This window comes from Oncorhynchus gorbuscha, linkage group LG16 (genome assembly GCF_021184085.1).
Source record: "Oncorhynchus gorbuscha isolate QuinsamMale2020 ecotype Even-year linkage group LG16, OgorEven_v1.0, whole genome shotgun sequence".
Lineage (NCBI taxonomy): Eukaryota > Metazoa > Chordata > Actinopteri > Salmoniformes > Salmonidae > Oncorhynchus > Oncorhynchus gorbuscha.
In genome coordinates, this window is record NC_060188.1 from 49,616,882 (window position 1) to 49,630,840 (window position 13,959).

Genomic DNA, 13,959 nt, shown 5'->3' on the forward strand with positions numbered 1-13,959 from the left:
AAACATGATTTTCACACAAAAACATAAATGAATATTTACTGCAAATCAGTGTGACTTCTGCTGTTGCCTTTCAGAGGCCAGTTCAGAAATGCGCGGCTTCACATTGGCAAGTGCCACTCATGTAATTTTCGCAACAAAGTCTGTTCCTATTCTTCGTTTTTATGTCCAGCATCCTCAAAAAGGATTGCTCGCAAAGATATGTTGTAACAAACGGTGTGAAAATCTCCAGAGCTTTCTTGGCAATAACAGGGTACGTTACCATTTGTTGACACCAAAACGTTGAAAGCGTTGTTGTTCTGAAGAGTTGCTGTTGAACCTGGCTCTGCTGAATTTCAATGATTTCATTTCTAAACGTGAACGGCTGTCTCACCCATGCTGGATATGACTCTCTTGTAGAGAAGTATCCGTCCAGTTCCGCGGGTACAGAAATGACTCCGATTCCAGATACATCTTCGATCTTACTTACACAGTCGTCCAGCAGGGGAAAGTGTGCGAAGTTATCGTTCTCTGTTCGTCGTTTCCATAACAGTAGCTTTTGTTGTAAAGCCTTCAGGTTTTCCTCCGCTTCGATGATGTTGACTCCACCGCCCTGCATCTTTTGATTGAGATGATTGAGAGCTGCGAAGATATCAGCCATGTACGCTAAAATGAGAATGAACTCCGAATTTTTGAAGCAATTTGCATGACAATGTTGGTGCGCTTGCAAAAACAGGGCTAATTCCACACGCACGGCAAAAACACGATTCAGTACCTGTCCCCGGGATAACCACCGAACGTTAGAATGGTACAGAAGTACCTCGAATTCAGAGCCCATTTCTTTACACAGCTCACTGAAGATGCGGTGCCTCAGAGCACTAGTTCGCACATAGTTCACGCATTCCACTACAATTTTTAATACGTTTTTGATGCCAACGCATGCCTGTGCAGGATACAATGCGTAACAATGATGTGAAAGCCGATGCACCACACTAGCGCACCAAAACCAGACTTTCTTCCCAGCATGACTGGAGCTCCGTCCAAACAAACTGCAGAAACCATATCCCACGAAAGATTGTGGTCTTTGAAGTCATCCACAAGTTTCTTCACATCGGATGCCTTAGTTGTTGTTGTAAGAGGCTTACAAAATAAAAAAAATATTCCTTTATCACGTCGTCCTTCACATAGCGCACGAATACAGCAAGCTGGCTTAGATTGGAAACGTCTGTGGTTTCGTCGAGTTGAAGGCTGAATTTTGCCGGACTTGAAATCAGATCTGCAACTACTTGAGCCAAGATGTCTTTGCTCATGTCCTCTATTCTGTCGCTGATGGTGTCATTTGAAAGAGGAATTTGGGATAACTTAACTTCCGCCTCTTTTCCCAGCATGATATTCACCATCTTTAACACAGCTGGTTTTATGAGTGTTTCACCAATGGTGTGTGGTTTGCCCTGCCTTATGATCAGGTAAGCTACTTCGTACATGCTGTGAGGATCGGTTTGTTGTACAAAGCCGAAAACAGGCAGAGTAGCCTTTTCATCGAATCTGGCTCTCTTCACCTTGAATTCAGCGTGTGTTCTTGTATTTTCCATCTCCATGCAGCTTAAGGAAGTGTTCTCTTAGTTTTGCCGGTGCTAGACTAGAATTGCTCAACTTGGCATTACAAATCATGCAGTTAGGACGCTGACTCCCATCACGTTCCGTTATACATGTGAATCCATATTGTACATATTTGTCCGACCACTTTCTTTTTTTGCTCGACATAGTAAGTATGAAGGGATTAAAATATTAAGAAAGAAATCACAAGTCGACTACTGAGCGCACCAAATTCCCTGCAGCACAGATAGGCCAAGCGATGTAGCGTGATCACCTGAAGCCAATGATGGCCAAGCGGGGCGTGCCATCACGAATCATATGAGTCGGATGTGTGTCTTCACCTCCGCCGAACCCCTGAGACTGACTCACCGAACCCCTGGGGTTCGACCGAACCCAGGTTAAGAACCACTGTATTAGGGTTTAGTTTCTCTAGTGTTTGGTTCTTAAAACATTTAAACCGGGTGTACACAACATGACCATCAAAATCCCAACGTCACTGAGCCTCTCACATTAAACGACCGTATTTCCTGTATTTTTTTGTTGTCTTGCCAACACTAAAAGATGTGGCACAGACGGGGATGACACACTACAAGGTTCTTCGCTTGGTCGTGAGGATTGTCGATTGCACGTTGTCTCGCTAAAACAATGATGTGATACGATTTAACGTAGCTACAACGAGCTGTGGATCAAAGCAGCCTCGTTAACGTTTTCAGCCAGACATTTACGCTTGCCGCACAGAGTTGAAATGTCTAGTCAACATTTTGAATTGAATAACATTGCTTGTGCACTTCAGAGCTGTAACGATTTGATGCTTTGGTTATTTTATTTTTTATTTAACTATGCAAGTCAGTTAAGAACAAATTCTTATTTACAATGACGGCCTACCCCTACCAAACCGGAACGATGCTGAGTTAATTGTGCACTGCCCTATGGAACTCCCAATCACGGCCGGATATGATACAGGCTGGATTCGAACCAGGGACTGTAGTGATGCCTCGTGCACTGAGTGCCTTAGACCGCTGCACTGGCCTCTTCTCTGGCAAGTTCTCTTTGGCTTTGGCTGATCACCGTTTTCAAAACGTGTCGTTGTACATCTCACTCTACAAGAGCATTGCAGATTTTTGTCCGATAAAATCAAACATGTTTGAAACTACGGGACATCTAGGCCTGCTCACATATGAGATCGGAAGCCCTCTGATTGCGTCTTTGACTTGCTCACATTTAACGAGCGTCGGTGACGGCCGCCCGTCCCGAGTAGGCAACAACATGGTGATTTTGTCTCCGATCTTAAAAACTTGTCTGGGACAGCTAAATCGGGACAAGATCGTGTAGTGTACTCCCGGTGACAACACACTCCAGTACAGTAGGTGGCGGCATGCACCTATAATGTTTGCCATAATATTATAGAAGAAGAAGACAACATGGCTGCTGCAGCAGGTCGCTATTACAACGAGGGTGGCAGAGCAACGAAAAGACAGAAAACCGAAGACGGGATGACGACGGTAAGTATTGACTGGCGACTTCGTTGGGGGTGAAAAGTGCATGCATCAGTAAAACATTTCCTACCCCCAGCGTTTTGGAACTTCGAGTGTGCAACAACATGAATGCTGAACACTAGCTAGCCTGAACCAGACAGAACTAGCTAACGTTAGCTGAAGGTAACTAGCTAGCCGCACAACCGGTATTTGTTTTTTAACTAAACTAGTTAGCTACGTATTTCTCCAGTTTTGTAAACTGTATTTAACGTAGCCAACATTGCTATCTTGCGTAATTTTATCGTCGAAGATGTACGGCTAATGAGATAGTAGGCGTTAGCTAACTAGGTTCCGAACGTTAGTTAGCGTTGTATGATGGAGGTTAGTTTAGTCACCATATCCAAGCGGGAATACTTGGTGACAATGTAATTCATTTTGTGGGGTGGGTGTGGAACGTTCCAACAGGAATCTGTTCCGAAAACTTCGTAAATAACAAGGTTGCCAACAAACAACGCATACAAAGTTGTATAGCGGCCGAATAAGATACCGGGTAGGGAGTGTGCTATTTCAAAGTTTTTCACTCCCCACGTTTATTCCGAAAAATGTCTGTCCTCACTCTGGTAACCTATGGACAAACATGAAGCATAAGCTACGTAGTGAGTTATGCCTATACGGCAGCGAGTTAGCAAGGTGAATTAATCGTGCTACTTTGTATGCGTTGTTTGTTGAGTAAACCTTGTGAGTGGAAAAACAAATTGCCTACTCCTTACCTGGTAGCTTATTCTGCCGATATACAACTTTATATGCATTACTTGTTGGCAACTTTATTTACAAAGTTTTTGGCACAGATTCCTGTTGGAACGTTCAACTAATTATACCCACCCCGTTTTGTGCGCTTGTTTCCGAGTATTTTCTACCTAACTTAGTTAGTTAGTTAGTTAGCCAGCTAACAATCCTCAGGCTGACATCCATCCTACTCACTTATACACTGGATTGGCTTTTCAAGAAGATCAGGCACTTTATACAACGCTTTATACACCCTTTAAATTATGTTTATGATTTGGTGTTCTACTTAGTACACACTTTGCTTGCCAACACCATCATTGTTTACTTCAGCTAGCTTGGATTTGTGTTGTACTCTTGGGTGGTTCCTCTGTCGCCTGTCATCAATACAGGTTGGTTTTAATTGGTAACATACACCCTGGGGATGTCTTTATTGCATTGCTAATCTGTACTGTTTTTCTCTAAACTTTTTTGTCTTGTTTGTAAGGAGGGCTATGATGACCCCCATAAAACACTCCCTTCCCCAGTGGTCCACATCAGGGGCCTTGTCGATGGCATCATGGAGGCAGATCTAGTGGAAGCCCTGCAGGAGTTCGGGACCATAAGGTAATTATCCTTTTCTTTGACCAGATTTTTATTTTGCACCATTCCAAATTCATTGGTGAAGTCTTTTGTTCCTGTAGGTTTATCATGCAGTGCATAGAAACCAAATTATTCCATCTTCCATTCTCTTCACAGTTATGTGGTCATGATGCCCAAGAAGCGCCAGGCCCTGGTGGAGTACGAGGACATGAATGGATCCTGCAATGCTGTGACCTATGCAGCCGAGAACCAGGTCTACATTGCCGGGCACCCCGCCTTCATCAACTACTCCACCAGCCAGAAGATCTCCCGGCCCGGAGACCCAGACGACTCGCGCAGCGTCAATAACGTGCTGCTGCTCACCATCATGAACCCCATCTACCCCATCACCTCGGTAACACACCCACTATTATACAAGGCAACTGTTTCGTTGCTGTGACAAGGCACAATTGTTTAGCTCCCTGTATTGCGTTGGTAGTCATACCATTTGGCTCTTTGATTTGCAGGATGTGCTGTACACGGTCTGTAACAACTGTGGGCCCGTCCAAAGGATTGTCATCTTCAGGAAGAATGGCGTTCAGGCCATGGTGGAATATCCTTTGCTCAAAATCTCATATTGTTGAAAATGTCGTATCGTGCCGGGGATCTCGTCACCACACACAGGTTCACATTCTCCACTGTGCATGCCACACAACCTTACTTCACGCCACAGTCAGCTCCTGTCAGCACCACTGACTGTTGTCATTTGCAAGTGGTGGCTAGTAAATATTTGTGCTTGACATAGATCTAATTGTGTATCAAGTGCTCATTGTTTCATAAATAGAGCTTTGAATTACAAGAGAAACATATGTGGAAAGTAGGCAGAGTATGCATTTAATACCCATAGTTTCCATGACTTCCCATACATTTGATGCTGTACAAAGTGCCCAGAGGGCGAAAGCCTCTCTAAATGGGGCAGACATCTACTCTGGCTGCTGCACACTGAAGATTGAGTATGCCAAGGTGAGTGGTTACATGCTTATTTTCAATTGTCCATCTAACCACTAAGGTCATTTAACTGAAGGAACACTGCAATGGGCAAAATAATCAAATGCTCAAATGTCTCTCTTTACAGCCAACCCGCCTCAACGTGTTCAAAAATGACCAGGACACCTGGGACTACACAAATCCCAACCCGAGTGGCCACGGTAAAAAAAAAAAAAACACACCCCCGCATCCCTCCCCTCCTCTCTTCCCCTCCTGCTCTTATGGCATTGTGGGATGGGTAGGGTCCCAGGCCTCCGGGCGTAGTGCCTTTGAACGCCCTGCTCCGTGGTGACTTTGGCCATGACGAGCAGTGATGCGGGTGAGGCACTACTTCTGTGACGCATCACGCTCTCTCACAACACGACAGACAGTAAGGGCACAAGGAGTGACCTCGAGGGGTAGCCATTTTGCAGCACATGCTCCTGCACGGTGAATCGTCTGCTTGGCTAAGCTGATGAATGCCTCGTTATGTCACAATGAAGCACCTAGGTTCTCGTCACACAGGTTCACATTCCCCGCAGTGTGTGTCACACCTCACTCCCTCACGTCAAGCTCCTGTCTGCACCCAAGCACGGTGTTACACTCAAGGTGTCCTGCTTGGAATGCCCCTGCACCCATTAATCTCAAAACCATATTGGAGATTTTTTTTGTTGTTGTTGAAAAATAACACTTATGGTATTTTTTTTAGTCTGACCAATCATGGCTAAAGTCAGGTTTGGCATTCAAATGTGTTCCTTGAGGTTAAAGTGTCTAGGTTTTTGTTCCAGCCAGTGTGTGTTAGCAACCTCTGACCCTGTAGCTCGCATGGACCAGCTTTCCCTGCCTTTGGGGTGGCCTTTAATTAAAATGTTTATTTCATTAGGGATCTCTATGGTAACATTGCAGAGGCAAGTGTTAAAGGAATCCATGGTATTCCTGGAACTTTCAAGAAGTCCAGTTTACGACCTGTCAATCAGTTGTTCATTCTGACTATTTGTGGCAGTTTTGAATCCAGGCAGGGTTTCTTGTGGCCTTCTCTCCATTTGTATATGGTGTGCTGCCATGAGTGCCAAAATAAAATCATGGTGTTCCACTAATGTATGAAGCTTGGTAGATACATTAATCTAACATTGCTCTCTTAGTTCAACCTCTTACAGCAGATAATATTTGCCATCCAATAGGACACAGTGAAATTGCAGTATGCCATTTGCCTTGCTTCTAGCTGTATGCCCTGATCCCTTTATGCAAAAGGGAACACATTTCTATTTGAGGTGTTAGTCCATTTGACTATCAGATTCTCATATTTTAGCCACGATGCGTTTTGGTCTTAGTAGTTTCATCCACACCATGGCCACATCTTCATTTCAGACATTTGACACTCCGGAGGTGTAAGAGAGAAAAAATACTGGCAGTGTTTAGACAGCCCCTGTTAATGTGAAGGTGTTAAGTGCGGCCGGCGCTGTTCCTCGTGTCCTCACTGTGCACAGTCATACAGACTCACCTAAAGCCCTAAGCAGACACATGCTGTAGCTTAAGACACATCAGCTACAACAGCACCCACCCACAGGCATTCCAAACCAACCAGTTCCTCGGTTAACATCGGACACAATGGGGGCAGCAGACACTGGAATTCACACAACCTGATTTTCTTCCTAATCCAAATTTCCACCACTACTCTCTCCACTTCTGCAAGGAAAACAAAGTTCCTCTTTTTATCCCACTTTTGGTGTGGGGAAAATAGCCATCATGGTGAGGGCCTGAGACTCCCAAGAGTCTGTGAGCAGACACCCAGCATTATCCACCACCACAGACTGATCTGATAGATTGATATCCATCCTTCTCTTACAAGTACAGCATATCCAATCCACAGAGCGCTGAAGATCTCACCTATTGACACAACACATTTTGTTTGATGGGGGCAGGAGTCTGGTGTGTGGCCGATAAGGCCACTCCTCCCAGCCCTCGGGATCCGACTGTCAGACACCAACCACTAAGCGAGCAACAGAGGAGTTTTCAAAACACACTTAACAGCCAGAGAAGGGAACAGATGACACTACATACTGAGACAATATACAGAGGCAGCGGGAACACTTTTTCTCAAACTACCCCTATGCCGTCCCATCTCTTGACTTGGGTGTGTGGGCTTCCTTTTGATATCACTCTCCCCTCTTGTGCTGAACAAAACACCACCGAGCTGAATACTCATGGCAACAACACACCAAGTTGAATCGCCATGACAACACACCACCACGCAGACAATGCCATTCCAGATGATTTTACTGCCAAGCACTAGATGCCTCACTTCGCCATTGGGGGGACCACATCCATTGTACAAAAAAAACAAGCAGCACACTGCGGCCCCTTACATGAGAAGACGCACTGCACAAACCCAAACGGGGACCACGAAGACACAAGCATCAAACACCCGCCAAGCATACAAGCACAGAGGCAAACTGATAGAAACCTCAGCATTTCCCAAACTTCTCTCTGCATTGATGGACTTTGGGTGCTCTGTTTTTTTCCCTTGTACCCTCCCCTCTTCTCTCTGTGCTGTTGTGTTGATTCTACTACGTTGTTTTTTCCTTTCTAAACTGGCCTGTAGTGATGCCTCTTAACGCCTCCCGTGTGATGCAGGTTTGGCTCTGTGTCTGACGACAAGACACGCCTCAAACGGTGCAAATGTCCTCTGGCTTTGCGGTCAAAGCACGGTAAGCTGGAAATGTGCCTCAAATGGCAACACTTAAAAAACAAAGCAACCAACTTGGAGCGAAGCTTGGAAGATTGGTGTATACTCTTTCTCTGGTGGGGAAATGTGGAAACAGTGAGTTGAAGCTGGAGTCACAGGTTTGTTGGGTGGGATCCTCACTGACCAGTGCCCCCTACCAGCCTTCTGCATCCTGTGTTCTCCGTGTCTGGTGCTGTAAGTACATGTAAAGAGACGTGACTGACCAGGTGATAGAGAATGATTGAAATGTACATGTCTGCTTGTTGTGATTTGACTTTGTCAACCCCATATGTAAATCATTGACTTATCAAATTAGTTCTGGAATCTCCTCACTGAGATTGCTGCTAGTGCTCTTTAGGCTATCCTCTGTAATATTGCTTTAGAAATGTGTTGTCTCACAGCAACTTCTATGAAAAGGGGAAGAAGGAATTGAATTTCTAGTCTCATATTTTGATGCAGACCACTGTTAGATGTATAAGTTAAAGTAGTTTCTAAAATCACAGGAAATGTCTCTGGTTGTTGCTCCATATTATAGCTAGCCAATGTATACAATTCCAGGCCATGTTTTTGTCAAATGCTTTTCACACTTGTCCATGGGTGGGGTGCTATGCATTTGTCAGGCTATGAAACTTGAGTCATGCTAGAATCAAATAAACATTAAGCTTAGCTACTAAGTGATATTCAATGTATTATTAGTGCTATATCACATTACTACTAACTGGGGAAAAGAGCTGCTCCTTTTAACCAATGTAATGACTGCATTTTAATAGAATTGTTCTGATTTATAAAAAATCTTAATACATGTAGCCCGTTCGTGTTTGAATTAGTTTATTTGTCAGGGGTTTCTAGTTTTTCCTAGATGTAATTTTATGTTTTGCAACACGTTACTGATTAAATGTTAATTTGAGATTCTTGCTTTTGGTTAAACTATAAACAAATATTCAAGTTTGTACATGATTTGTTTTGACGTGTATGTACCTGCACAGATGCTGATGCTGAAGGCAATTGGAACAATTCACAAGGTGTGTGTGTGAGTTCGTATGATAATGATTGAGCAATAATGGAATACATTAGTGTGACTCTGTTCCATTAGCTATGCTGCTGTTCAATCCTTACATGTTGTTTTAGTTATGGTAACATATAGTATGAGGGCCTGCATAAGCTTGTAACGTATGGTTTTAAGACAGTAAATATCTTAACCCAGCTTCTCGTGCATGTTAATCACAACACTGCCCCATAGCTTGTAGTTGTGCCTCTTGATACACTGTCAAATCAGCATTCAGTGGCTAACTTTATTGCTATTTCTTGCTCTCAGATCCCAATGCCAACCCCAACAAGCGTGCGAGGCCGCCAGCTCTACTAGGAGACCACCCTCCAGAGTATGGTAAGTATAGGAGTTGGGATGTCTAGAAGGACTCCAGTGACTATTTGAATCGGTTTGCCCAGTAACCACCACTCTGTCTATCCATTCCTCTCACAAGGCGGGCCGACTGGTGCTTATCATGGCTACCATGATGAAAGTGGCTATGGGCCCCCTCCTCACTATGAGGGTGGGCGCCGCATGGGGCCTCCGATGGGAGGGCGTGGCCGCGGACGTGGTGGAAGCTACGGGGGACCTGGGTACGGACATGGCCCACCTCCCCCCGGAGACTACACTGCCCACGCTGACTCCCCTGTTGTCATGGTGTACGGCCTGGAGCCCGCGAAGATCAACGCCGACAAGGTCTTCAACGTCTTCTGTCTCTACGGCAATGTGGAGCGGGTGAGTCCAGACAGGGGAGCAGTGTATTATTGAGGCAGAGGTTATAGACTGTTCTTGTTGGGGGTATAGACTGGTGAAAAATCTGTTCTGTGGCCATGTTGGAGGTGGGTAGTAGGATAGTGTTTCTGAACCCTGTCCCCCTCCGTCCTCAGGTGAAGTTCATGAAGAGTAAGCCGGGGGCAGCCATGGTGGAGATGGGCGACTGCTACGCTGTGGACCGTGCCATCAGCCACCTCAACAACAACTTCCTGTTTGGACAGAAGCTCAATGTCTGGTTAGTGCTGCTTTCAAACTCTGCATACACATTGACATCCAAAGAAACAGACTAGTAACAGACGCCTCACAGGTTTGTGGTGTTAAGGTACACTCATACTAGTGTTGTCCATCCACCGTCCAGTGTGTCCAAGCAGCAGGCCATCATGCCTGGTCAGTCCTACGAACTGGAGGACGGCTCCAGCAGCTTCAAGGACTTCCACGGCTCTCGCAACAACCGCTTCACCTCCCCGGAGCAGGCGGCAAAGAACCGCATCCAGCATCCCAGCAACGTCCTGCACTTCTTCAACGGGCAGCCCGACATCTCTGTGGAGATCTTCAATGGGGTAAGACAACTGGAGAGGATTTGGGGGCTGTGAGCTTTGGATTGGGTTGTTGGTTTTCTTGGAGAGTTGAATGTTACAAGTTTACTTACCTAGTTTGTGTGTGTGTGTGTGGGGGGGGTGATCCTTTCAGGTCTGTGAGGAACTTGGTGTGAAGAATCCATCCAGCATCAAACTCTTCACTGGAAAGAGTGAGTGATATGAACTTTATTTGCATGAATATCTGGTCTTTAAATTAGAGTGAATTCCCATGGGTCAGGTGTTGCAGTGTCAATAAATTAGAATGTGTGTCTCGCCTCGGGTGGCGCGACAGGTGAGAGGAGCTCATCCGGGCTGCTGGAGTGGGAGTCTATAAACGATTCCATGGAGGCTCTGGCCATGATGAACCACTACCAGATGAAGAACCCCAGTAAGTACTCCGACTGCGATAACAACACCACCGCTAATGATACCAACGGTGAGCAAATACACTAGTCTGTCCTTCAGGAGTGACTTTCCCAAAAACATTATCATCTTCAGCGCTAAGATCACCTTAAGGCCAGGATTCATTCAAAGCCACGGTACTACCCTACCGACTATGTTCGCAGAGATCAAATTCATGGTAAACGCTGCAGATTTTGGCTCAAGTGTAAATGTAGGAACTATGATCTTAATGCTAACGATTCTTTGTTTTTGGGAATCCACCCCAGACTAGTTAATGTATTATTCCAGACTGACACAATCTTTCCAGTTGGCTAACCTCCCCCCTCCCCTTTCTTCCAGGTGGTCCGTACCCTTACACACTGAAGCTGTGTTTCTCAACTGCGCAGCATGCCAACTAGAAAGAACTCTGACCCCCCCCCCCACAAATCTGTAATGCTCTGTGTCCATGCATAGTGTATATTGCATTCACATCTTCACTACAAGTCCCCTGTATGAATCAGAAACAACATGTATGAGACCGACAAGTGTTTTCCTTTAACTTAAGTGATAATATTGCGGACAAGATTTTGTACCCGTGAGTATTGTTTGATGTAGAATTTTTTTTTTTGACTTATTGTTGAATTTGATTTGTTCTGTACATTAGACCTTGGAAAAAAGAACCGCTCCTATTCTGAAATAAAAATTCCATGTTAATACAGCCTGTGTTTTAATAAAGTGAATGGTGAACTATAGGGCTGTGATCTTTTCAGTTAGTAGATATAAGGCCTTAAACAGTTTCTTCAAGCCTGGACCACAGCAGGTATACACAATGAAGCAGAAGAGGATTCCTACTACGGTGGCCAGGGTCATCTGGAGGAAGGAAACAACAGTACTGAAAGGGAAGATATGTCATGATTTGTGGTTATATTCTATTTGAGTCCAAGGTTGCATCCCAAATGGCACCCTATTTAGTGCACTACTTTTGAATTCACCAATTTGTAAGTCGCTCTGGATAAGAGCGTCTGCTAAATGACTTAAATGTAAATGACTACAGCAAGTTGTGCACTGAATAGGGTACTGTTTAATTTATCTAACCATTTGAAAAATGAGCACACAACTTGTAAAAGATATGCAAATAAAAAAAAGTCAGGATAGCAAATGGATGGATGTTAAATATATAACTATTTGGAACAACCCAGGGACCAGACTTACCAGCACGTAGAACAGGCCTCTGGTGTGGTCCAACGGGAATCCATGCATGTGGAGTATAAACTGCAATGCATAGTCACAGTATGTACTCTAATTCATACCCCTAAAGAATGTAAGGCCATGTCCAATTAACATACAATCAGATTTTGAGTGCACACTTTCTGACAAATTAGAACCTATACACATGTAACACTTGACCCTTACTTGTTTGAGACTTTGACAAAGTAAGTCTGGTGCTTCCAGGATCTGTGCTGCCATGTTGACACAGGGAGCGTTTCTCCTGACACATCCAACTGCACCACACCAGCCAGTGATAAGTATGTAGCCTGTTAGTGATGTATAGCCAACTCAAGGTTTAATATTGACAAAGACCCATGAGTTTAGGCTATACAGCACAAACAGGACCAGGGTAGAAACTATGCCAAGACTAAAGATGCACCTTAGTACAGTCAGGAATTCACAGCATTACACAGACCAGAGTGAAAGACTGGGAAGTGTATACTGATTATATGGAGTGTCACCAAATCTTGTTTGTAGTGCCATGCATGACCACAAATCCTTCCTCGGTGACATTGACATTTGTCCATGTCTTCAAACATCCAAACCAGTGTCCTCTGGGATAGACTGAGAAACCAGGGGGAGTCCAACAAATATGCATCTCTATTGGTAGCATATATCACACCAACCTTGTTCTAATATACTAAAAGTATACGTTTGGGTCCTCCTGTGTGTTTTCCAGTGCAACTCCGTCACCTGTAGTTGATGCTGTTGTACATCAGCAGCACCTCTTGAGTGTAGAGGCAGATGTGATCTTTCAAGTAAGCACCTCCACCTAGCTGTCGTGTAACAAATAGAGACGGTATTATATCAAGCCATGGGCAGCAATTCATTCATGTATACATTTTTCAGTAAACAAAAGCAGGACAAGAGATGAGATTGATGTCCTCGAGAAAAGATCGAACACTGCAGACAGATACAAAACAGAGGACATGTAGAGGGCCACAGTGGTAGATCAGTTCAGATTTAGGTTAATGGTCAAAACTTGTCTTTGCAAAATGTAACCATTTCAAAACAGGCTTTGTTCAAGGTCATAGTTTCACAGTCTGTAGTAGAAGCATGATGGGTTGGGGTAGTTAAAATAGCCCTTGTTGCGGGCACACTGCTCCACGGTGGTGGTGATGTCAAATGCCAGGCAGTTGCCAGGAAGGCAGCCGATGTAGATGGGTACCCTGTGCAGCCCCTGAGTGCTGGTGCAAAGCAAAGGGAATATATATTGTGTCCTTTAACAAAAAACTCATGTTAGGCTACTCTTCGCCATCTCATATCTGTGTGAAGCTGGATTCAGTGCTCTCGTTTGCAATAAAGCCAAATATCGATCTAAGTTGGATGTGACAGCAGAGATGAGTTGCGCACTGTCGACCACGCCCCATGACTTTGAGAAGCTCCGACACGACATGCATCAAGTACACAAATTTCATTAGTGGTGGTGAGATAGGAGACATTATGTCAGACTAATTTTCAATTGACTGCCTCACATTAAAAGTATGTGATGGTGAGTTGAGAAGATAATCAGAAATGCTGTTTTTCAATTGACTGCCATAGCCCCAAATATTGGGGGGAAATCGCAAGAATTTTCAGATATCAAAATGTGGTCGTGGACCAAAAAGTTTTGGGAACACCTGGCGTAAACTGTTTGACCTGTGTGGCTCAGTTGGTAGAGCATTGTGCTTGCAACGCTAGCATCGTGGTCTGTGGGTTCAATTGCCGCTGGGGCCACCAATTAGAAAATGGATGCATGCTCTGGATAAAAACATCTGCTAAATCACATATATTATTATATTACATTGA

At 44.5% G+C, this 13,959-nt stretch overlaps 1 protein-coding gene across 5 annotated transcripts; it reads left to right on the forward strand.

Annotated features, from left to right (window-relative positions):
• Positions 1–1,423: 1,423 nt before the first annotated feature.
• LOC123999417 (heterogeneous nuclear ribonucleoprotein L-like) lies at positions 1,424–11,654 on the forward strand. Of its 5 annotated transcripts, XM_046305197.1 has the most exons (15): positions 1,424–1,442; positions 2,980–3,074; positions 4,318–4,436; positions 4,569–4,806; positions 4,919–5,004; positions 5,318–5,414; positions 5,527–5,599; positions 9,129–9,164; positions 9,458–9,526; positions 9,624–9,904; positions 10,057–10,178; positions 10,302–10,503; positions 10,634–10,691; positions 10,802–10,957; positions 11,263–11,654. In XM_046305197.1, exons 2-15 carry the CDS (start codon positions 2,994–2,996, stop codon positions 11,319–11,321), a joined length of 1,677 nt encoding a protein of 558 aa, XP_046161153.1. In that variant the 5' UTR covers positions 1,424–1,442; positions 2,980–2,993; the 3' UTR covers positions 11,322–11,654. The 5 variants fall into 5 exon arrangements, with proteins under 5 accessions (XP_046161153.1, XP_046161154.1, XP_046161152.1 ...); XM_046305198.1 differs by lacking the exon at positions 1,424–1,442 and having other exon boundaries at positions 2,787–3,074; positions 10,814–10,957; XM_046305196.1 differs by lacking the exon at positions 1,424–1,442 and having other exon boundaries at positions 2,790–3,074.
• Positions 11,655–13,959: the final 2,305 nt, after the last annotated feature.

Excerpts from the sequence above, each read along its gene's own strand:
- LOC123999417 (XM_046305197.1), top strand. The coding sequence starts at position 2,994 with ATGGCTGCTGCAGCAGGTCGCTATTACAACGAGGGTGGCAGAGCAACG. Across the intron at positions 3,075-4,317 it reads CCGAAGACGGGATGACGACG|GAGGGCTATGATGACCCCCA; the intron begins GTAAGTATTGAC and ends CTTGTTTGTAAG. Across the intron at positions 5,005-5,317 it reads GGCGTTCAGGCCATGGTGGA|ATTTGATGCTGTACAAAGTG; the intron begins ATATCCTTTGCT and ends GACTTCCCATAC.